Source organism: Petaurus breviceps, unplaced genomic scaffold (genome assembly GCF_028583685.1).
Source record: "Petaurus breviceps papuanus isolate PSGF00001 unplaced genomic scaffold, PetGlider_PUasm1.0 90574, whole genome shotgun sequence".
Lineage (NCBI taxonomy): Eukaryota > Metazoa > Chordata > Mammalia > Diprotodontia > Petauridae > Petaurus > Petaurus breviceps.
In genome coordinates this window covers 4,991,412-5,015,768 of record NW_027187277.1, presented here as the reverse complement: position 1 = coordinate 5,015,768, position 24,357 = coordinate 4,991,412, and the positions used below count along the sequence as shown (strand labels likewise).

The window sequence follows — 24,357 nt, the reverse complement described above, 5'->3', positions numbered from 1 at the left end:
TTAAGGTGTTATCTTTGCCAAAATGGCCATCACAAATCAGAATTTCTTGATGCTAAAAGAGCTCTTAAATATCATGTAGTAGAATGGTTCACAATGATTTTGTTCCTCAAGCTCCTTTCGACAACAACCAAAAGAATGTGTTGTGAACTCCCAGGGTAATCTAATATATTGATCATAAAGTTCTTTTAGAGATGGCTGCTAGCACAGGTTCTTAATCTGCTTTACTAGAAAAAATAGCTGTTTAAAGAGTCAACAATCTTTTTTTGTAATTACATTCACTAATTCAGGGGAAAATTCAACACCCTGAACTTCAGAGAAAATACAAACAGAGAAAATACAAGCAGAGAAATGAAGACCAACAATCAGGACTCTGCCTGAATCAACTATACATTTTGCATACATCCCTAGATCAAGAGAAACTTTACCTCTAAGTAGTCTGGGAGCTCTGAACATATGGCCACTCATATTTCAACCAGGGTATCACAAGATCCTTCTCATAAGCGAGCCCCCAAAGCAAAATACCAACTCAAAGAATATATACACTTCTCAGAGCCAGAAGGCAGCACAACATTCTGTGACTCTACCTAATTAGAAATTAGCAAAAGGTGTGAAAGCTTTACTACAAGCAAGCCACCCCTAAGCAAGCCTCCCTTAATGGGCTCCACATAAGGCCTATTAATGGGTGGGGAAGATCTTAAATCTTATTAACATCACAAGTCATCAAGTACTTTCAAAAACCAATGATAACTTGCCCCCCAAAACTCCAAACTAAAATAAATATTATATAATTAAAATTATAAAATACAAAATTTTATTCTACTTATAACTGTGAAAACTCTAAATATGAAATTATGAAACTGCATAAAATAAATATGAATATTTTATGTAGGACATTCTGTAGTAATTAAAAGACCTCATATGCTTACTATTTTATAAGATCTCACATTAAATTGTTGCAGAAACAAACCAGTAATAGTTCAAATATGCACATGCTTCAAACATGCGTGTTGTCACAAAGGAAAAAGATATTTAACATAAATGGGCAATTATTTACTACTTAGAGTACCATAGAAGAATTTTTAGCATGAACCCCTTGGACCAAATCACTAAATGGGAATCTCTTAGGTCATCCAACCCTCTCAGTTACAGGAAGAAGAATAAGGCTCAGAGGTAAAATGATTTACCCAAAGTAACCCAGCTAGTAAGGGCAATCAAGATTAGAAATGAGGTCTCCTAACTTCCAAGACCAATGCTCTTTTCACTATATTGCAAATGCCATCATAATTCTAAAATACCTTTAAACTTTAAAATGTTAGAGGAATTACAACAAACAAAAAAGCTGGCATCGTGCAACATAATAGGTTTAATCAATCAGTAGGAATAAGTGGAATAAGAAATACATACTTTTTTTTTCATACTATCACTGTGGTACTCAGGAGGTATGGAGACAGGAAGAAAAAATTTGTGGTTGGCACTTTCAGCCTACTCCAAATTGAAAGAGAGCAAAAAAAAAAAAAAAGAAACAAAACCACAAGGGTATACAGTATAAGTATAAGTATATACAGACATAAACATAGAGATTATTAAGATGGCAGATATCATATAAGTAAAAATACACAAAGCTATTATTTTCAAGGTCATATTTTTTTTCCTTAGTAGAGACTACAACCCATCCAATGAATAACATATTACTTCTACAATTTGAATAGGTAGCATGGGCTCAGACACTTAGCACCCACCCAGAAACACCTGGCCAAGTAACCTTGAGCAAGTTACTTAACCCTGATTGCTTAAAAAATAAAATAAAATAAAATTTAAAAAAAGCAGTGAATGTTGATTCAGGCAGGGTGTGAAAAGAGAAATTCACCAATCTTTCAAACAAGGGGGTGAAAGGTGTGTATTTTTCTCATCTTGGATTCTGTACTTTCTCACCCAGGTGAGGTCCACCATGAAAAAGATCAGATGACATAATGAGAGAGAAAGAGGTATTCTACTTGTTAAAACCTTACCCATCCTTCCAAATCTAGCTCAAATGTGACCTCTTCCATGAAGCTTCCCTGAGTCCCTTTCTCTGCCATGCCCCTTTCCCCAATGTTGGATATAATCTTTTATTTACTGGATCTCATATGAGTCTTAGCTTGCCTGTCTTCCATCTTTCTCATGCTTTACTTTGTATCACAACCTTGTGTTTGGACTGCATCCCTCTCCTAGGATTAAAAACTTCACATGAGCAGGGATCATCTTATTTATTCATTGTATCTCTCTCCTACTACCTATCGAAGTATAATATGCAGAGCAAGCACTTTATAAATACTTACTGAATTTGTTGACTTGAGGGAATGCCAAGGGTGGTGTCTACTCGTGTGAAATCAAGTTCTAAACCAGAGGTTCTTAATTTAGGCTCCAGAGCCATGCATGGATTTCAGGGGATCCATGAACTTGGATGGGAAAAATATTTGATAATGTATTTCAGTGGAATAAAATCCCTTTGTAAATCTATGTGCTTTATTTTATACATTTAAAAACATTATTCTGAGAAGGGGTCCCTAGTATTTGCCAAAGGAGTCCACGACACACAAAATGCTAAGAATCTTTACTCTAAACATAATAGACGTAAAGTATGCTTTCAGCCCAGACCCATCTACTGAAATTTGTTTCTCAGAGGTGACCTCATAATTGCTATAGCCAATGACTTTTTCCTCAGTTCTTACCCTCTTTGACCTTTCTACAGTATTCAACAATGTGGATCACCTTGACCTCCTTGATACGTTTGCTTTGGGTTTTTGTGACAGTGCTCCCTCCTGGTTCATTCTGTCCCTCTCTTGCCCCCACCCACCTTGTTGTGGTTCATTCGTTTCAATGGTGTCTGACTCTTTGTGACCCCTTGTGGGGTTTTCTTAGCAAAGATACTGGAGTGGTTTATAGTTATGGCAGTCATTTTACAGACGGGAACACTAAAGCAAACAGGATAAAGTGACTTGCTCAGGGTCACACAGCTAGTAAGCCTCACAGGCCAGATTTTAACTCAGGAAGATGAGTCTTCCCAATTGTAAACCCAGTGTTCTATCCACTGAGCTACTTAATGGCTCTACTCTCTCCCTTGGTGACTTTGTAAACACCAATGAGTCATGTCTGCCCTAAACTTCATTTGTTTAACTCTATTTGACTACTAGATGTCTACATCTGGATGTTCAACTCAAGCCCATCATCTTCCCTATTAAAACAGCCCTGCCTCACAAATTCCCTATTTGGTACCAACAACCTCTTGGATTCCTTCCTCTCCTTAATCTTTCATATCCAATGAGATGCCAATTACTGTTAGCTTTTAATCTCCAAAAAATCTCTTGGAATTCCTTCTCTTCTCTTCCCTTTCCAGTTCATCTTTCATCCAGGTTCCATAATCATTAGTCTCCCCAGTGTAGAAGTGGGATGTCACTCAATTCAAAACCCTTAAGGGGTTCCCTACGGTCAGTTGCATAAAATCCAAATTCCCTAGAATGGCAAGTAAAGTCTCCTTTTCATCCTTATTTCATATTATTCCCCTTCACAAGTACTGCATATTCTAGCCAAATACTACTATTATCTCCTTCTGTCATCTTCCTCCTCTCCAAACCTTACACATTTGCACAGATGTCTCCCACGTCTGAAACGCATTCTCTGATCACCTAAACCTGCCAGAATCCTTTTACCCTTCAAGACTCAGCTTAGGAACTGCATCTCTTCCATCCAATCTTCCAAGGTACAAATGTGTTTTTTTTTCCCCTTTCTCAAAGTGCTTCCAAGGATTCTTCACAGAGTACTTGGCTTAGATCTTTCCTTAGCACCTCCATTACTCCTTAACTTGTATTATACTTAATTCTGTACAAATCACATTCTATTTCTACCACATTGATTGTAAAATCCTTGAGGACAGGGGCTGTCATTTTTTAAAAATCTTGTTTCTCCAATTTCTAACCCAGTTTGCTGCACATATTTTGAATGAACAAATGATTAGATTTAGTAGGTATTGCTATAGTTAAAAAAAAATAATAATAAATGCAAGCTTCCAAGGGAACCTACAGGGCTGAAATCATGAAATCAGTTTTATAGATCACCAGGCTAATAAGGAACACTGAGGAAGAATCGGGCCACTGACTAGGTTTAGAAACCACATTCTCTAAAATCTAAGTGAGGTGTCTGACAATTAGAAACCCAACTTAAAGGGCAATAGTGATGACCTTTCAACCATATTCCAGGTTGAGGCTTTTCTGGAATTTCCTGGCAATTCTCAGGCTTACAAAGTAGGTTTTTACCCTGGCTTTCGGGCATAACATATGGAAAATCAGACCAAGCACAATCACTATCACTAGCTCTTTAAAAGTCAGATAGAATCTCTCATTTATCTGAAGTTTTTTTTTTTTTTTTGCTTTTTGGAGAAAGGCAGGGCTATTGGGTTTAAGTGACTTGCCCAAGATCACACTGCTAGTTTTGTGTTAGGTGTCTGAGGCCAAATTTGAATTCAGGTCCTCCTGACTCCAGGGCTGGTACTGTATTCACTGCACCACCTAGCCATCCCTATGTGAAAATTTTTTTCATGGAATATGATACCCCTAACTGCACTTTTCAGCCAGACATTGTTACAAAACCTGGGGTAGATGCTCCCTTTCTCAGGTTTACCTTGAAGATGCTCAAGTGTCAGGTTAAACTCCAATTTTATTCTAAGCCTATAATTGGGGGCTATATTCTTTGGCCCAGGAGTATTTACAATTAATGTCTTCCTTAGGAAAATGCGTTTACACAATGTCAAATATATAAATATTTCCAAAGCTACATAGGCAAAGGATTCAAGCCTCTTCTACTTTGTTAAATGAATTTTTCATTTTTTTGGTGTCATGTCTACCCAACTTTTATCTAATCCTATTGATTGTATATAGTCACTTTTTCATTCTATAGAGTCTTAATTTTTCTAAAGCACTTTTAAAAAGCATAAAAGGAACTAAAACTGAGTTTAAAATAATGAAAATAAATTTAAAATAAAATTTTATATTTAAATGTGCCTAAGTGTGGTGTTATATTTATGAACTAAATTTAAACTGGTAGAACACTTACGTATCAAAATAAAAAATGCTTAATTATGACCCAAATTATAGTAATAGCAGCCAAAGGAATATTTATGATACTTTGAAAAATATAAATAAATTGTGCTTCTTCAAATACATACATGTATATAGATAGATACTATATACATATATATTTTTATGTATATGTGTGTGTATTTTTTTACAGCTTCAACAATGATTAAACTTTCAATATTTTTATTAAGGATTATAAATTGAAAATAGTGCCAAGTAAAAATGGTTCAGTTTAGGCAATTCTAACATTTTTTGTCATAGTATTTATAATCTTCACCTACATTCCTACTCTGATGCTTTGTCATGACATGAATGTGGGAGGGTTAGGGCAGTGGGGTGGAGATTACAATGATCCTGGGTTCCTGCACACAATGTTAGCAAGTCACAAGCTTTCATGGGCAAAAGCTTTGAATAGAGAACCAGTGACAGACTGTGTATTTATAATCAGAGGAAGAGATCAGAGTTTGAGAAGTTTATTGTTAAGAAGCAGGTCACTGGGTAATGCATTATTTTGGTCAAAGAAATTCATTAAATTATCTATTAAAGTGCAGGAAGGGTTAGGATCTGTGTTGGGGGAAGGAATCAAAAGAATTACTAATACCATTCTCAGCTCCCAGAATGATTTTCCTAAAGTACATGGCTGACCACATCATTCCCCCCACCAATAAAGTCTCTGGTTTCCATATTACCTCCAGGAATAAGTATAAAATCTCTTGTTTGGTTTTTGAAGTCTTACACAACCTATCTCCTTCCTAGCTTTCTTCTAGTCTCTTATACTTTACTCCCCTCCATCTACTCTACAATCCAGGGATTCTGGACTTGTTTCTCACATAAAATAATCCATCTCCTCCCACCTGTACCAGCTGCCCTTGAAACTAAAGTAAACAGGGTTAAGTGATTTGCCCAGAGTCACACAGCTAGTTAAGTGTCTGAGGCTGGATTTGAACTCAGGTCTTCCTGATGTGCCTGGTGCTCCATCCACTGTACCACCTAACTGCCCTTCTGAGATTACCTTCCATTGACAGCATCGTTATCTTTTTTTTTTTTACATGTTGTCTCCCCTATTAGAATGTGAGCTCCCTGAGGACCAGGACCACACTTTTGCTTTGCTTTGCATCCCCAGCAATCAGCATAATACCTGGTACATAGGAAGGACTTAATAAATACTTACTGACTCAGTTCTACTTGTCCTCATCTTGTCCAACTCCCCCCCCCCCCCCCCCCACTTTATAGCTGAGGAAAATGAAGCCCACAGAGATTAGGTGACTTGTCCAAAGTCACACAATTAGTAAGTTAGTTTCAGGATTTAAACAAAGGTCCTTAGACTTCCTAAAACATTACTCTTTCCACTGTATTTTGCTGCCTTCCTCAATAATTATAATTGGAAATATCTATTTAACAGAAAAATAAGTATATTCCAGTTATCTACTTTTGTTAGTGAAGAGGAAGTGTAGCTGGGATAAAATATTAAACCAAGTATTAAACACTTAAAGTTTTTCAACTGTTGAAATAAATGTCAAGCAAAAACAATTATGTGGCAATTATGTGTTTTTTCCCCCTACCCTGGCTATTACTCCATCAGTTTCCTCATCTGTTAAATAGGGACAATAACAGCACCTATCTTGCAAAATTGTGGGGATAAAATGAAATAATATTTATTAAGTGTTTTGCAAACTTTATAATGGTATATAAATGCTGGTTTCATTATCATATCATCATTATCAGACATGACCATTGGGATTTCTTCTTGGGAGAGAGAAGAAATTTTTCTTTACTACTCCTATTTATTTAGTTTTGAATGTATCCTCATAAAATACTAAATTAATGCCCTTTTATTTTTTTTAAATAGCTATTTCTTCCATGTTAGTAATTTTAACAACAACAAAAAAAACCTTCAATTCAAAGATTTCATTAAATTTATAGTGTGTTGTTTCAAAGGCCATAACCATTTAATAGCTGGAAAATCCATAATACAGAAAGCTGTTTAAAAAATAATAACAACCAAGAAGATAAGATCATCTATTATCTCAACATAACTGCCTGGAAATTATTTCCTTTTTAATGCCATGTAAAAGAGGAGTTGCCTTCATATTTGGTATTTTTAATTTTTTAAATTAGTTTTTAATTGTGTTTGTTGTTTCTACAGTCTTTTTGGTTTCCAAGTTATCTATTTTATAATTTTTGAGATTTCCTCTTTTTGTGCATATTTTGTGTTTTTCTTAAATGCATATTCAGTTCATTCATTCTCTCCTTTTCTATTTTAATGTATGTTTTTAGAGATATAATTTTTCCCAAGAACAACTTCAACTGCATTCCACAAATTTTGATGTTGTTTCGTCATTAGCATTGTCTTTCATTTAATTACTAATTCTACCTATGACTTATTTTTGACTCATTATCTGGGAATTCATTATTAAACCTTCATTAAGATTTTTTATTTAAGTCTTTTATATTAAGTCTTTTTATATTTTTATATTAAGTCTTTTATTTGGGATCCCTGAAATGATGAGTATTTTTTTGCATGTATGTTTTGGTCTGAAAAGGACAGGCTTAATATTTTGGTCTTTTACATGTAGATAAAATTTCTCAGTGTCCTTCCCCTTTATTTGTAAAAAAATAAATGCAAATACTTTCCCCAGTATTTTGTGTAAATCTTCTTTGAAAGTAAATGGAAATTTTCAGTTTTGGAAAAGTATTAGGTACTTGCATTGGTGGACAGTAAAATAAAAATGTGCTTAAGTAGATACTAAAAATAAAAGGCATATGAAGATGTGTAATGAACAATATCACCTACAAACTAGTTAAGATAAAAGTGTGGTATTTCAAAGGCACAGTGAGCACCTAGAACTACAACAGACACAGTCCTACCTAAAGCCCAGAGACCGAAGTTATGACAACTTGAAGGACCTTCTAGTAATAAGACAGTAACATCATAAATCTAGAGTTGGAAGGGACCTCAGAGGCCAACTAGTCTTACCATTTCTAGTTATACATAAGGAAATTGTAGGCTTAGTGACTTTCCCAAGGTCACACAGATAGTGCCAATCCTCTAATAAGAAGCTTTCTGCCACTATCTTCTCCTTATATCTCACATGAAGAAGTGGCCCAAGAAAACCCCTGTGCATTCCCACAAGATCTCATTCCACACCATCTCCTCCAGCAGATTTCCCCCACTAGAATCCCCAGTCTCTCACTCATACTTAATCTCTCCCTGTCTACTGACTACTTCTCTACGGCCCACAAATATGCCCATGTTCTCCCCATCTTCAAAAAACTCACTTGATCCCTCCATTCTTGCTAGCTATCAGTCCACCTGTCTTCTCCCTTTTGTGGCTAAATTCCTCTGGAAGTCCATTTCAATAAATGCCTCCACCTCCTTTCCTCTCACTCTCTTTTTTAATTCTCTAAAATCTGGCTTTGACTTCATCATTCAACCTAAATCATTCTCTCCAAAGTTACCAATGATGACACTCTCTTCTTTTTAGGTTTCCATGACACTTTCTCCTGGTTTTCCTCCTACCCATTGGACAGTTCCTTCTCAGTCTCCTTTGATAGACCATTGTCCAGGTCTTGCCTGCTAAAGGTAGGTATCCCACAGGGCTCCTTCTTGGACCCTTTTTACTCTTCTCTTTCTATACTATTTCATTTGGTGATCTTATCAGCTCCCATGGCTTTCCATTATCTTTATGTGGATGATTCTCAGATCTACTTACTCAGCCCTAACCTCCATTCTCTCATCTGCCACTACCCATTGTGGATGTCAAACTGGATGTCCTACAGACATCTTAAACTCAGCATGACCCAAACTGAACTCATTAACTTTCCCCTTCAAACTTCCCCCCCCCAAACTTCCCTATTACTGTTGAGGGCCCCATCACCCTCCTAGACATCTAGGCTCACAACTTAGACATCATCCTCAACTCCTCACTCTCTCTCACCCTCCATATTCAATCTGTTGCCAAGGCCTGTTGATTTTACCTTCATAACATCTCTATCATATATTCCCTTCTTTCCTCTAACACTGTCACCACTTTGGTACAGACCTTCATCATTCCATGCTTTGACTACTGAAAAAACCAGCTGGTTGGTCAGCCTAAAGTCTCTTCCCACTCCAGTTCATCCCCTGCTCAGCTCTCTGATTAGTCTTCCTGACCACAGATCTGACTGTTATCACCTTCTTCCCCATTCAGACAACTCCAATGGTTTCCCATTACTTCCAGGATCAGATATAAAATTCTCTGTTCAAAGTCCTTCATAACCTAGTCCCCTCTAACCTTTCCAGTCTTCTTATACCTCTCTTCCCCTACCTTATCCCTCACTTGAGCTTAACATATTCTTACTGCTAAGAATTTTAAATAACTGCCCCTCCCCCACAAATAAGAACGTCTCCATTTTTTTTTTTTCAGGTAAGCAGACCACTTCAGATGACATCTAATCTGTATGCTTGGGGCGGTAGGGTGGCACAGTGAATAGAGCACCTGCCCTGGAATCAGGAGGACTGAGTTTAAATCCAGCCTCAGACACTTAACACTTACTAGCCATGTGACCTTGGGCAAATCATTTAACCCCAATTGCCCTGCCCTCTCCCCTGCCCCCCCAAAAAAGCAAAAAATAAAATAAAATAATCTGTATACTTCACTTAATGCCTATAACCAGGGCACTTTTCAGTTCTATAACTTCAACACTAAAAGAAACCTATTACTGATGTTGGGTTTACACCAAAGAGCCTTGTATGCTTAGAAAACATTATCTAAACTGACCTGAGAATCATAAATTCATCAAGATAATAGTTAGAAGATCTAATCCAACTCTGTTATCTAGGTTAATCTAATTCAAATGAGAGAGATAGACAGCAGACCTTTACTCTCAGAAGGCCTAGGGGTTGGTTAAGAGTTCACAGGTCAACTTGACACTGTATTCTAAGGTTTAACCATCCTTCAAAGGAAGATATTTTCCTGGTTTTTTTTTTTTTTGCTTGGGATCTGTTTTTGTTTTCTGGGGAAAGACCTTTTATTTCACTGGTACATGGAACTTTCAGTACTGAGACTCTCTCAACAAATACAGGTTGGCACCTACTCTGTAACTTACAGCCTTAAAAGGGTTGCCTGAGGGCAATGAAACAAAATCGTTTACCAAGACCACTTGGTTAGTATATGAATCCATGTCTTGCAGACATTGAGGCTAATTCTCTATCCCCTAGGCCAATAGTGTCAAACTCAAAAAGAGATGGAGGCCACTAACAATGCCCCCTCCCCAATTTGTACATAAAGAACCCTGCAAAGCACATTGATTTAGTTTTTTAATGTATTGTTATTTCTGTTTTAATATATTTTTGTTTGTTTTGATAAATAATTTCCAATTACATTCTAACCTGGGTGGACACACTCTGGCATACAGAACATGGTGACAAGCTGCCATGTGTTTGACCATCTCTCTTCTAGGTCACATTGCTTCTTTGTGTTAACTAACTTAAATCTCTCAAACACATTTTTAATTTGTTCTGTCCTATTGGAGATTGAAGAATAACTAGTTTCTGCCCTCCTTATAATTTTCCATATATCTAAAAGCTGTTATTAAGCACTCTTCACTCAGTCTTTTTTAACCTTGTAAGTCACAAAATCCACAACTCTGAAAATTACCTCTTTGGTCATCTTTTCCAACTTCATAATTATTTTTAATCCTTTAATTTTTTGAATAACTCTTGACCCTTAAAAATATGTGGACAAAAACTAGGGATACAACTCAGAGATAACACAAAAACATCAAGAAAAGCTTACTTCATAATTCTTTCAAAATGTCTTTAAACCTACAAAATGCACTTCCCAAGTACTACATGGTATCAAGGAGTCATTATAAATGTAGGGGGAGAGGATAAAGGAGGGAAAACAGTCAGAACTAAGGCAGGTCTGAGGAGAATTAGGCAACATCTAAGCCACCCATAAGGTAACAACTTCCAAAGGTTGAGATGTTCAGCAGTCAAATTCAAGAAGTTCCATGGTAGTCTCTAGAGACCTTTAAAAACACTACTACTAAAAATGAGTTTTTCACACTCATTCTGTATGATCCTAAATTCTACTTTTTCACTTAGAATTTTGGAGCTAAAAGGGGCCTTGGAGATCACTTTGGAGATCCCATTGTTTCGCAGATGAGAAAAAATTAAACCTAGAGAGTTTAAGTGATTCTTCCTAGGTAATACAACTAATTAATCAGTGGTAACTCTGGAATTAGAACCCAAGTATCCAATGTTTACTTCATTACAACAGGCTGCTTCCCCATTGTCTAAGCATGTGAAGAGTTTAAATTCTGAGAACAATAGTTAAACTTTTGGGGGAGTAGAAGCATCAGCAATTGGGTGAGACACTATGGAGATAGACAGCCCACTGGTCCTTCTCTTCAGAAGGTCCTGAAAGTAGTTTGAAGCTTAAAAAAATAGACTTCCCTGTTAACATGAAGATAAAACTATCCAATCTCTCCATCTCTCTGTAATGGGAGCAGGGGGAGAGTTGGCCAATGAACCTAATCCTTATGAGCACACAAGAGGATGCTTTCCCCAAGCAGATTTAAAGAATGTGCAGGAATACAAAGATCTAAGACAATTCTAAAGACCCATGATGGAAAACGCTTGGTGACACTTGAGGACCTAGAGGGTCATATGTAGCTTCTAGGCCATAGGTTCCCCATCCCTGTGCTATCTACATCCAGAGAAAGAACTATGGACTACTATTTTCTCTCTTTGTTGTTTGTTTTTTCTTTCTTATGATTTTTCCCTTTTGTTCTGACTCTTCTTTCACAACAAGACTAATCTGGAAATTTGTTTAATATGACTGTACATGTATAGCCTATATCAGATTGCTTGCCCTTGTGGGGTGGGGGAAAGGGAGGAAGGGGGGATGAGAGGGAAGGAGAAAAATTTGGAAATCAAAATCTTATAGAAGTGAATGTTGAAAACTAACTGTACATGTAATTGGAAAAAATAAAATACTATTAAATGGAAAATAAATAAAAGAATGAGCAGGTATTTTTTTCTCATCTGCTTACCACTTGAAGAAGAGAGGTCTTTCTAATTTGCTGCTGAGTCAAAAGTGAGAATGCTTACAAAATATTCCTTCCCAAGGGGAAACTGGTGAAACCTGTGACCTAGAGAAAAACATGTTCCAAGGTAGGTACTTCTGGGCAGGGACAGGGGCCTCAGCCCTTAATCCCTCTCAAGCCCATACATACCATGAATTTTGCCTTTTTACAATTGTACCTGCTCCTAGGTGAAGACTATAATTTATATATATATATATATATATATATATATGTATGTATATATATATATAACCTTGTGAGTTCTGAAAGGTTGAGAGATCAAGGTACCAGTGGTCCAAGAAGCTAGATTTTGTGGACAGTTGAAGTTGCTTGAATCAGCACAGAAGCAGACTGAAAGCAACCAAGAGGGAGCAACTCCAACTTATACAGCAACAGCTAAGCCACATTCCAGGGTGAACTTGGTCTGGCAAATGCCATGTAGAAACTGCATTACTTTTGAGGCCACTATTCCCACGGACCGAGGTGGAATGGGAGGGAGTGTGCTCCTGGATGATGAAGGGAAAGGTTTGTGTAACTGTTGTTACTATATCTTTCTCATAAATGTACCTTTGTAAAAGCTAATTGATATTAATCAGTTAAATTGGTTAAATACTGAGATACTAATCACTGGAATGTATTAATGATATAAAGGAAATTCTATCATTGGCAACTTATATTAGAGAAAATTGGGGTTTAATTGGAGTTCAAGCCAATAGCATTAGAAAAAGACCATTCTTTGCTGTTCAGGGATATCTATACCCTATGGTGTGAAAGGTGGGAGTAGCCAGCCCCCTGTGGGATCAAAATCATCAGTAAGAACAAGAGTTGGTCTAAGGAACTTCAGAACATAAAAAAACTACAAATTTTCTCTCCATCCAAAAGCTAGAGAACATATGGCCTCTATCATGGACAAAGGAAAATAAGGAACTGCTTTAGACAGTTAGTTACCTTTTGTAAATATTCTTGGTTTGGACTCAGCTGCCAATCTTCCTCACAATGGTAAGTAGACCAGAAACAATACTCGTGCATGGTCTGATGTCCCTGTGGGGTCTGCTCATAAGCACCATGCTTATTGGCCAAAGTATCTCCCCCCAACCCTAATACATCTCCAGAGAAAGATCCTACTTTCTTTATATGTGTAGCTTCAAATATCAGGTATATTACATCAACAGGCTTCAAAGTTCCATTGAGACAGACCTAAAGAAAGCTTTGTAATAGTGGATTTTACTTTACAATTTACAATTAAGGCTAAAAGTTTAAACACTTAATACTTACTGTATTTTTTTGAGTGACCATATCCTGAAAGAAATGAACACAAACAAGAGAAAATCAACACAAGTTTCTGAAAAGAGTTAATTATAACAACAATTATAAAGGCAGCTATTCACCTACCTGTAATAAGAACCGATAATGGAAACCTCCCTAAAATTTTAGAATATGGCCCAGTAAATGTTATAGTTTTAGCTAGGGTGTTCTCATTCTTAACTGCATAGCTTTCAGACAAAATTGCTGGCTAAAGTCATTGAAAGTAATGGATGTCCCCCCACCCCTTCACCCCATTATTTTTCCTTTACAAATTTTTGGGTCTCTGGCCTCATAACCGTTCTTCATAAGTTAGGTTATTTTGATGCCAGATTGGCTTCTAGCATCTGATGATAAGTCCTCCTTGAGAAGAACAGATTGGTGGGGGGGAGGGGGAGAGTGGAGGGGCTCAGTACAATTCTAAGGGCTCTACCAGGATATGCCTATTTTATCCAGTTAATTAAGCAAAATGATTATACAACACTTGAAACACACCAATTAAGCAGGACATGGAAACCAACACTTATCTAAAGGGGAAAAAAAAGATAAATAGCCATTGTTTCCACATATTCCCTCCTATGAAACACTACAAATATCTTGAACTTTCTAGTCCCTAAAAAGGAGGCTAGAAAGAGGGGAGTAGCAATCATTTTGGGTAGCATAATTTGCTATCCAACCCCCATCAAAATTATTTCTTCTAGGTTTTTATCCAACTTATATAACTTTATGCTGAGCTCCATAAATAAGTAACTATCTACTGAAATGGGGAATGAGACATAAAATTCACACCATTTCCTATGTTAAAAAACAGCAACAACAAAGAATGTTACCCTTGCATCTACAGCTACCAAACTACAAATTTAACAACCTTAAATGAAATCCAAATCTGTCTATATATTGGTGCCATTTGGATTAATTTGAATATGCTTCAGTTTCTTGGAAACCAATGTAGAATTGCAATTATAGAAATTAATTGGTTTCTTTGCTTACAATCATATGGATTACCTAACTGAAATGTTAATAGCATATTAATATAGTTTGGACTTGGGACATGTCAACTTAGACATTAAATTTTTAAAGTAAGAACATTGTGAAAGCTTACAACTACACTAGGTTACTTTGTAGATAAAATATATTAAGAATATTTTTAAATCATCAATAACTTCTGAGTAGTGAACCAATTATCCATTTTATTTATAAAGCTTACAATACATCTAATTTTTTTCTAAATATGGGTATTGAATAATGGTTGGGAAAATGGCAGAAGTTAACATTTTCCACATTTTTTTTTACAACTCCTTGTATCATTGACATCTAATTGGCTTAATTTATAGGTGGAGATAAGGATGAAATCACAGCTAAAGGGATGATGCAATTTCAATTGACTGAGGCTCCAGCTATAAATTACCCACTTTAGTAAGGGCAGCATAAATAAGTGGAAGGTGTAGCCTGGAGCTCTGTAAGTTAGATCTGTATACACTTTAATAATTAAATCAACATTTATTAAGTGCCTACTCTGTATCAGGCACAGGGCTAAGTGCTAGGGATACAAAAAAGAGGCGACAGTCCCTGCCCTCAAGGAATTTACAATCTAATGGGAAATACAACATGTAAACAAATACATACAGCACAAGCTATATACTGGACAAAAAGGAATACACTGTAATTAAAAGGGATTGGTTATAAGTGTTTTTTATAACTTGACTAATGTTTAATTCGAAGGTATCTGTAGAACCTATATCGGATGGCATGCTGCCATGGGGGGAGGGGAGGAAGAGGAGAGAGGAGAAGGAGGGGGAGAAAATTTGGAACTCAAGGGATTGTGGAATTGAATATTATAAACTAAAAGTAAATAATTTTTTTAAAGGGGACTGAAGGAGGTTTCCTGTAAAAGGTGGGATTTTAGTTGGAACTTAAGGGAATCCAGGGAGGTCAGGAGAGCATTCTAAGTATGGGGAACAGCTAGAAAAGATGCCAGGAGCTGAGAGATGGAGTATGGTACAACCAGGAGGTCACTTCCCATTATACTATTCCTAATGAGTCAAGAAATCATAAATAATTTCCCTAAAGTTCATTTGCACCCAAGTGCTTTGAGTTTCATTGAAAGAACTCTACTCAGTGGCAATGAGAATACACCTTCTTAGCAAAGATTTTCACCATGAAGGCAAATTCTTTTTTCTAGACCAAACCTCTTGGTACTCTGGGACTAAATTTACATCTATGTTATTCCACACAGCCATCTTCCTTAACTACAACTGGATTCATCACAGCGCTTAGCAGAATTTCATTCACCTAAACTAGGATCTGAAAAGCATACTTTACCTTAAGTGAGAGAGCAGTATCTGCATCAATATCGTGGTAGAGTATAACATTGTTGGCCATGTCAAAGCTTTCCCGTACACCAAGGTGATAGAAGAGGGATGGCTGTCTGGAAATATCACTCATATCTACCACAGCAACATCTAAAATAATTGAGAATAAGGAAGAGAAAGAGAGGGAAGAGAACAAGAAAGGTCATATAGCTTACTGATACAATCCAAATAAATCAATAAACATTTATTAAAAACCAGGCTCTGTGTCACGAATTGTGGATACCTGCCTTCAGGAAGCTTGTTGTTCAATTGTGTTCCACTCTTCCTGACCCTACTTGAGGTTTTCTTTGCAAAGATACTGGAATGATTTGCCATTTCCTTTTCCAGCTCAGTTTACAAATGAGGAACTGGAGTAAACCAGATTAAAGAGCCCAGTGTCACAGAGCTAGTAAGTGTTTGAGGTTGGATTTGAACTCAGGAGCATGACTCCTCCTGATTCCACGCCCAGCACTCCATCTACTGTGCCACCTGGAAGCTTACATTCTACTATTCTCATTCTCCATTTCTCACTGATTACAAACAGTAATAAACTGAAATCTATATTTCTGCTATTGATGGGGTGCTTGGGATCTATATTGGTAACATCAATTTGTAAAACCAATTGGCAACATCAGTCTGTAACATCAATTTGTAAAATCAGTTTGTACAATTGTAACTGCAATTTGTATTGTAAAATTGTAATAGCAATTTGTAAAACCAGTCTGTAAAATCACACTACTCCCCCCCTCCCCCCATCACAGAACATTAACTCTGCCCCTTCCCCCTACCCACACTCTGCCTAGCTTCAAAGCATTAACTGCCCAGAAACAACTCATGAATTGTTTATCTCAGCCTTGAAACACTAACAAGCTATACCTATCAATCCTTCACAAAAGTATCTATAAACATTCCAGCTTAGGCGACTATTATCTCCCCCTTTGTATAGTGCCTCCTTGCCCCCATGAATCTTTCAACACCTCCTTTCTAAGTTAACTCCTTAAGCCATTATCTTTCCCTAACCTTGATTTCCAGACATCAATCCTGTCAAGCATGACACTGATAGGTGGCAGAGTGGGCACTTCTCCATCAGCTCTTGACCGCTAGCTGACTTAGTGATGTTTCAAGCCTAAAACCACACCTCTAGGTAGCCCCCCCCCCCCAGGCTTTTTCCTAGTGAATCATGGGTACTAAGACTTCGAAGTTACATCAAGCGGTATGCCCCTTTAAACACCAACTCCACCTTAGCCCCACTTTAACTCCTCCCTAATCCCACCCTCTTCTCACCTGGTCAGCCTAATTGACATCTAATGAATAGCCTTAACTCTTTAAAAACTATGCCTGTGGGGGCGGCCAGGTGGCTCATTGAGTAAGAGCACCGGCTCCAGTGTTGGGATGACCTGGATCAAATCTGGGCTCAGATACTCAGCATCACACCCAGAAATAACTGGCCGTGTAACCTTGAGCAAGTTACTTAACCCCGATTGCTTAAAAAAACAAAGTTATGCCTGTGTCTTCTTTAGGCTTGCAGGTCCCCTAAGGATCCTTGCCCGCTGTAAGGCATACCGTGTTTCCCCGATAATAAGACACTGTCTTATTAATTTTTTGGACAGAAAAACACCAGAGGGCTTATTTTCAGGGGAGGGCTTATTTTAATGAACATTGACAGCAATTTTAATAAACAGGTAAATGTGAACAAAAAAATGTACCTTTATTCAATAAGCAAATCACTGGAGAAGAACAGGATGACGAACTCACTGCTGCAGCTCTGATTGGATGCAGCTCAGAGCTCGGGCGTGCGTTTCAGGGGGGGGGATGGTGCATACAGAGGGTACCGTAATGTAGCGTGTAGTACAGGGGATCACCTTCACTACAGTAGCAATCTCAATAGGGCTTATTTTCGGGGGAGGACTTATTTTAGAGGAATCTTACACAGTAAGGGGAGGGCTTATTTTTGGGATAGGTCTTATTATTGGGGAAACACGGGTACAATAAACTTTTTCAACTCTGACTCCAAGTAAGCCTGAGCTGAATTCTTTCCAGACTTAATTGAAGGTTCTGGTCTTAAGATAAGATCAGAGTCCTTGCTGAACCTAATAGCCATCCCTCATCACTATAAGCCACAATCATAGTAGAGCTCAGAAATGATCTAGTTCAAATTTCAATATTAATTAGGGTAGATAAATAGCAGTAAAACAATATCTTAATATTATTATGATTAGTAGTGTTTTTATAATGCTTTAATGTTTTCAAAGTGCTTTATAATATTTATCTTGTTAGACCCTCTCAACAACTCTAAGAGGGTAGGTTCTCTTATTATCCCCATTTTACAGATGGTAAAAGTGAGAAAGAATTGCACTTAAAGATATGAATTAATTTTTTATGTTTACTTAGAAGTGAGAATGAAAAATTGTCCTAGATTTTTTGGAATTCAGTTAAATACTGGCTGCAATAAGTTTTAAACCAGTTGGAATGTATGCTCAAAATCCTACCCTTACAAAAAAGTAAATATTTAAATCTCTACAAAAGAATCCCCAATGTAGCAACACAGAGCTTTAAGACCTAATCAAAATGTACTGCTCTACAGAAATCAGAGCTACCCCCTGGTTTTCTTCTCTGTTGGTCCATATTCATCCTGAGGGGGTATTAACATATTTTCAATTAAAACAGGATTTTAGATAATACTAAATTAATCCTTTAGGAACAGAGGGGTCAAATTCACAAATACCAAGATTGTCTAAAGAACTCTTAAAAGTTATTCATCAGATTCTGGGCTCCTTGATGGCAAGGACCATATTTACTAGAATTAGGTAATATCCACTTTAATGGAACCAGAATTTCTTATGATAGAGTTAATAGCAATTAAAATAAAATCAACATTCTTTGCTATTGGTCCTTTCCATCCTGTGTTAGCTAAATGATAAGAAAGGAGAGATGAAATTGAAAGCAGAGAAATATAGGTGTCTTCTAAACATCTATAGTCTGTATTTCAGAATGAAACCAAATTGATTTTTAAAATAATCAAGTAGGGTATGTATGGGGTGGGGAGAGCCATGGGAAGGAAGCAATTGTGTGTAATAAGTATATTAACCCTCAAAATTCAACAACTTAAGAGGTTTATGAAATTCAATATCTAAAACACACACACATATATCAGACACAAAGTTTGTTTCTGTTGAATTGTTTCAATTCTGTCCACATCTTCTTGACCCCATTTGGGTTTGTTTTTTTTTATCCCAGGTCATTCTGACTCTGGGGCAGGTGCTCTTACTTGCTGTGCTACCTGGCTGCCCCTGGTTTTTTTTTTTTTTGACAAAGATACTGGAGTGGTTGGTCATTGCCTTCCCCAGCTCATTTTACAGATGAGGAAACTGAGGCAAGCAGGGTAAAGTAACTTGCCCAGGGTCACACACAGCCAGCAAGATCAAATTTGAACTCAAGTCTTCCTGACTCCTAGCACTCTACTATGCTACCTAGCTGCCCTACACTAAATATATCACGAGCCAAAGATGCTAAATGAAAAATATACTATTGTCTCACCATACAGCCTCTGAAAACAAAGGCTACCAGAACTATCCACCACTTTTAAATAGGCGATTTTGAGAGAGAAGGGGAGAGAAGAGGTGCTTTGATTTGGTTGTATTAATGCCACTGCAGATAATCGAAATATATTCATTAGTGAGCTCCTTAATAGCAGGACCTTGTTTTTGCATTTCTCTTTATCCTCCCAAGACGCTCATTCTTTTTGATTGACTGATGCTCGTGTAAGTATCAGGCAGGTATGATGCTTCTAATCAGTGGTGCCTCGAAGACATTAAAAATTACAAACAAAATAGGGTGGCAGAAGGAGAAAGGGAGGGGAGGGAGAGAGATACAGAGAAGGAAGGGAGATTTTTTTTCCTTTTGCAATCCTTTGTATCTTATTCTACACATTTCAAAACTTTTTTTTCTCCCCAGCAGGGGTGCATAGGTGTCACCAGACTTTAAGAGAGGCAAATAACACAAAAAAATAGTAAAAAAATACCTAGTCTGGATGACCTCTAAAATTAATTCCAGTTTTAAACCTATGATGGCATATCAAATGCAAACACTGCCCCAGAGTACAGCTCTCAGCACTGTGCCTGCCACATAGCTCTATAGAAATATTAGCTATTTTATTACCATCATTATTATTATTCAACATTCAGGCCTTGGTGTTGAATCTATTACCTTGCAATGTTTAAAACAAAAGCTTCATGACTTGTGCTATTCTGAACTGCTTTAATGAATAGTTAGAAGGAGACCCCCAGGAGTAGGAAGGGACAGGGAAAGAAGGAGATAAGCAGTGGCCCAAAGCCACAGCTATTCATTTAGTCTACTTTCTTAGAAAATCATGGCTTGAAGGCAGCTTCCAGAGCAAGATACTCTTTGCTTAAAAAAAAAAAAAAAGACCAAAGGATTTGGGAATCAGAAGACCTGGGCTCTAATCTCCACTATTTTGTGGAAACAATTTCCCTAACTTACAGCAAATATCTTGTTGCCAGCATTTCACTAGAGAGGCCATCAAAGTTAAAGATACAACATTGCTTCAGAATGCCCTCACTCATGCACTATAATAGCCCTTTTGGGCTTAGCCATTACCAATGAGACATATAATTTGCAAAGACAGATGGAGAGTGGAACTAGTACCTTAAAATGTAAAAAAACCTAGAAGCCATCTTTAGTGCATCAGATCGCTCTCTGTAGAAGATTTATGGGAGATATAGTACAAGAATGGCATGAGATCAACAACATTACGCACAGTTTGTATTAGGGAATCATGATTTTAGGGGCAGCTAGGTAGCACAGTGGATAGAGTGCTGGGCCTGGAGTCGGGAAGACCCATCTTCCTGAGTTCAAACCTAACCTCAGGCACTTATTAGCTGTGTGACCCTGGGAAAGTCACTTACCCTGCTTGCCTCAGTTTCTTCATCTGTAAAATGAGCTGGAAAAGGAAATGGCAAACCACTCCAGTATCTTGCCAAGAAAATCCCACTTGGGGTCACTAAGGGTTAGACACAACTGAAAAAGGACTGAACAATGACAACCAGAGTTCGAGTTTTCTCATTTGTTAGACAGAGGGCTTAGACCAGAGGGCTTGGGAAGGAAGGGTGGGTCTCTGCTAGTCCTAGATCTATGATTCTGTGACCTCTTAGTCTCGGTTTCCTAATCTGTTAAAAAGGAATAATGATACACACATATACAACCAGTCCACTTCCTATGTCATTATGAGCTCTAGATTTGGAAAAACACTATGTAAATTGACCTATGAGGCCAGAAGAAGATTCAAATTTTAATGTAACAAAAAAAGCTACTTCTTTCAAATTGGATAATAATTGTAAAGCACTTGGCACAGTACCTACCACATAGCACTATAAAAAAATGTTAGGGGGGTCTAGGTGGCACAGTGAATAGAGCACAGGTCCTGAAGTCAGGAGGACCTGAGTTCCAATCTGACCTCAGACACTTGACACTTACTAGCCATGTGACCTTTGGCAAGTCACAACCCCCAATTGCCCTGCCCTCCCCGTCTCAAAAAGCAAAAAAACATTTTTTAATGTTAGCTATTATTATTATTCTTTGGTCTGACTTTTTCAAATATCTGAGCTATGACCTGTAACTGTGAAAAGGTATCATAGACTCAGTCAGTTGGGAACTTAGAGATTATTTCTCCAAACCCCTCATTTTACAGATGAAAAAATTGTGCCCAAGGTCCCAAAGGAAATCAATCTCAGTAGCAGAGTTTAATGCCAGGTCCTCTGACTCCAAGAACCAGCATTCTTTCAGATCTTCTCCCTGGCCTGTTTCAACTGCCCAACTAAAGCTATATTTAGTTAGGAATAAGAATTTAGAGGAATGTGATTGAAAGCCTGATACTTGATTACAACCCATCTGAAATGAGAAAATTCCAAGCAGTTCCTGCTATTGTTTTTAAGAGCTTTCATGTGAGGTGATGAGACAATTATCTAATGCTACAATTTAAAATTAAACTTGTTTTTAAAGTTCCCCACTGGCTAAAGCTTGTCCCTCCTTTCCTCAAAACAAAAGACCAAATTTAGCTTTGGCTGTTGGCAGCAAGAGCACATTGCACCTTCTTTGGGGCGCTCCCAAGAGACTGATGTGGCAGTAAAAAAACCGGATTTGGAGTTGACAGCTTTTGTTAGACTCTTGGGCTGGTCCTCCACCAAAGTTCAGTGTCTTCATTTGCAAACAGAGGAGTACACAATTAAGACACCTCTGGTTCTCAGTTCTACTGCAATAATTTAGTATAAAACTTTAAGAGCTAAATAAAGTATCATGTGGCTAAATAAGATTCAAGACCTTTTTTAGGAGCCCATAATTACTATAAAACAATCAAGTAGCCAATGTAAAGCATATTTCCTTATTGACTCACTTTTGATAAAGTAATCATAATAGATTGCAGGAAAGCCACCAGAAGGCAAATTTATCAAAGGCTTTGTAAAAAAAAAAGTCAGGATGATGTCTAAACCATTAGGAAACTGGTTTCCACACCCATAAAGTCGATATAGAAAGAGATAAGAATATTGGCATATATAAAACACTCTTATGCTCACTTAAAATCATATTGATATGATAACCTGCAAAAGGAGACCCATTTATGTCTCTACATTTCAGCGTTGTGAATCTTCAGTTAACCAAAGGTAGAAAAGCTGGCCATATAATGTGTGTACCCAGGTCTTAACTGGAAAAGACTGTTGGTGGGAAGGATTGAAGGCAAAAGGAGAAGGGGATAGCAGAGGATGAGATGGATAGTGTCACAGAAGCAAGTAACATGAGCTTGGACAGACAGATAAAGGAGAATAGAAGGACCTGGTGTGTGATGGTTCATGGCGTCACAAAGAGTCAGACATAACTGAACAACAACGAAGAAAAGCTGTGGAGAAAAAGTCCTTTCTTCACTGTCTCCACCTGCTGAGAAGCTCCCAACAACCTGACATTTTATTTTAATTAATTTTTTTCCATTTTGAAAAAAATTTGCTTTTTCTCCTTCCCTCCTTTCCCTCACTGAGGGAAGGGTAAGGGGAGGAGAAACAAGAAAAAAAAACTCTTTGAGTTCTTGTATAGCCAAACAAAATAAATGTCTCATTAAATCTCCCAAAAAATGTTTTTAAGCAAGAATGTTGTGAAATATCATTTTACACTGGCTCTTCGGATTGTAAGAAAGTTAAAACTTAACAGGAATTAGTCAGGTTTAATTCATCAGTTATTGATTGAATGCCACACAAATGCTGATCTGCATCCTGGGGCCATCATCACCTCTCTTTCAGGAAGTGGGTAGCCTGCTTCCTTATCAGTCCTCATGGACAAGCTGATTTTTTAAACTTCCTAAGAATCTGACTGGGCAAGGCCAAAGTTCAAAATAAGCACCTTTAGAGGAATTCCCTGTGCGGAAGTATGAAACAGTGCATATACTGTTGGAATAAGAGATAAGTTGGATAGTTCTGCTGACCTGCTGACTCCCTCCACCCCAGCCCACCCCTTCTTTTTCTTTTTTTTCCCTTTGTTGTAAAGGGTGACCTTCTGGAAAACTAAAGACAGAGGGATATACAGTGTGTTCCAAAAGTATTAATGCAATTTTAAGGTGGAAATAAAGGTGATGTTAAAAAAAAGTGGTTACCCATTTTAAAAAATGAACACTTTTACTACTAACATATCATAAATTGTATCTTAAATTCCAAGGATAGGCTAGGAATAGTAAACTCCATTCTAGCTTGCAAAAATAGTGATGAAAGAGGTACACCCTATTATTTCACCCCAGAGGTAAAATAGGACTATAGACTATAAATATTATTTTCCTTTAAACACACCTCACACTTAAAATTATGTACACAACTTTTCCTTTTCTCATTTGTCAAATGATTATCGAGTTTCTGAAGGAATTAGGCAACTGAGGCAACCATATGGTAGAGAATAATTTACCATATTCTGAGACTGTACTGGCTCACCCTAGCTTTTAAATATATTCAAGGTCATCTGGGGGCCTTGCCTCATTCTCCAGCCTGTAATATATGCATTTGCATTGGTCTAATGGGAAGCAGTGAAAGGTATTGAAAAAGCATTCCAGATTTGGAGTCAGAGAATCCACCTTGAAATTCTACTTGGATGAGATTGAGGAAGCATTTAACCCTCTCTGAGACTTGGTTTCCTCATCTGCAAAAAGGGGTTGCTATGAAGCTCAAACATACTTAATGTGCTATGTGAATGTTTGCTGATGTTTCCACCTAGTGATACTCATCAAGGACACAAATTATAGGTGGTTTGAGTACATGCCTGTACACATATACATACACCACCCACACAACACTATGGGATTAAAAAAAATACTTTTATTTATCCTGAACCAGAATAATATGCCTGTCACACAAGTAATATTAATGCCTGGATTCCTAAGTATTTAGACCAGCTAAAGCCTACTTGAAAAATAAAAACAAAAAAACTCATGATTTAATAATAAAGAGGCCAGATAAGGTAATTATTTTTTTAAA

At 37.3% G+C, this 24,357-nt stretch overlaps 1 protein-coding gene across 1 annotated transcript in view; it reads right to left on the bottom strand.

The window, feature by feature from the left end:
• The window catches only part of MAP3K15 (mitogen-activated protein kinase kinase kinase 15), a 148,264-nt gene that overhangs the window by 109,133 nt on the left and 14,774 nt on the right, over positions 1 to 24,357 (bottom strand). Inside the window, exons 2-3 of the mRNA XM_069063468.1 lie at positions 15,807 to 15,946; positions 13,458 to 13,481 (exon numbers count right to left, since the gene is read on the bottom strand). Coding sequence (XP_068919569.1) covers positions 13,458 to 13,481; positions 15,807 to 15,946 — 164 coding nt within the window. The remainder of the gene's footprint in view (positions 1 to 13,457; positions 13,482 to 15,806; positions 15,947 to 24,357) is intronic.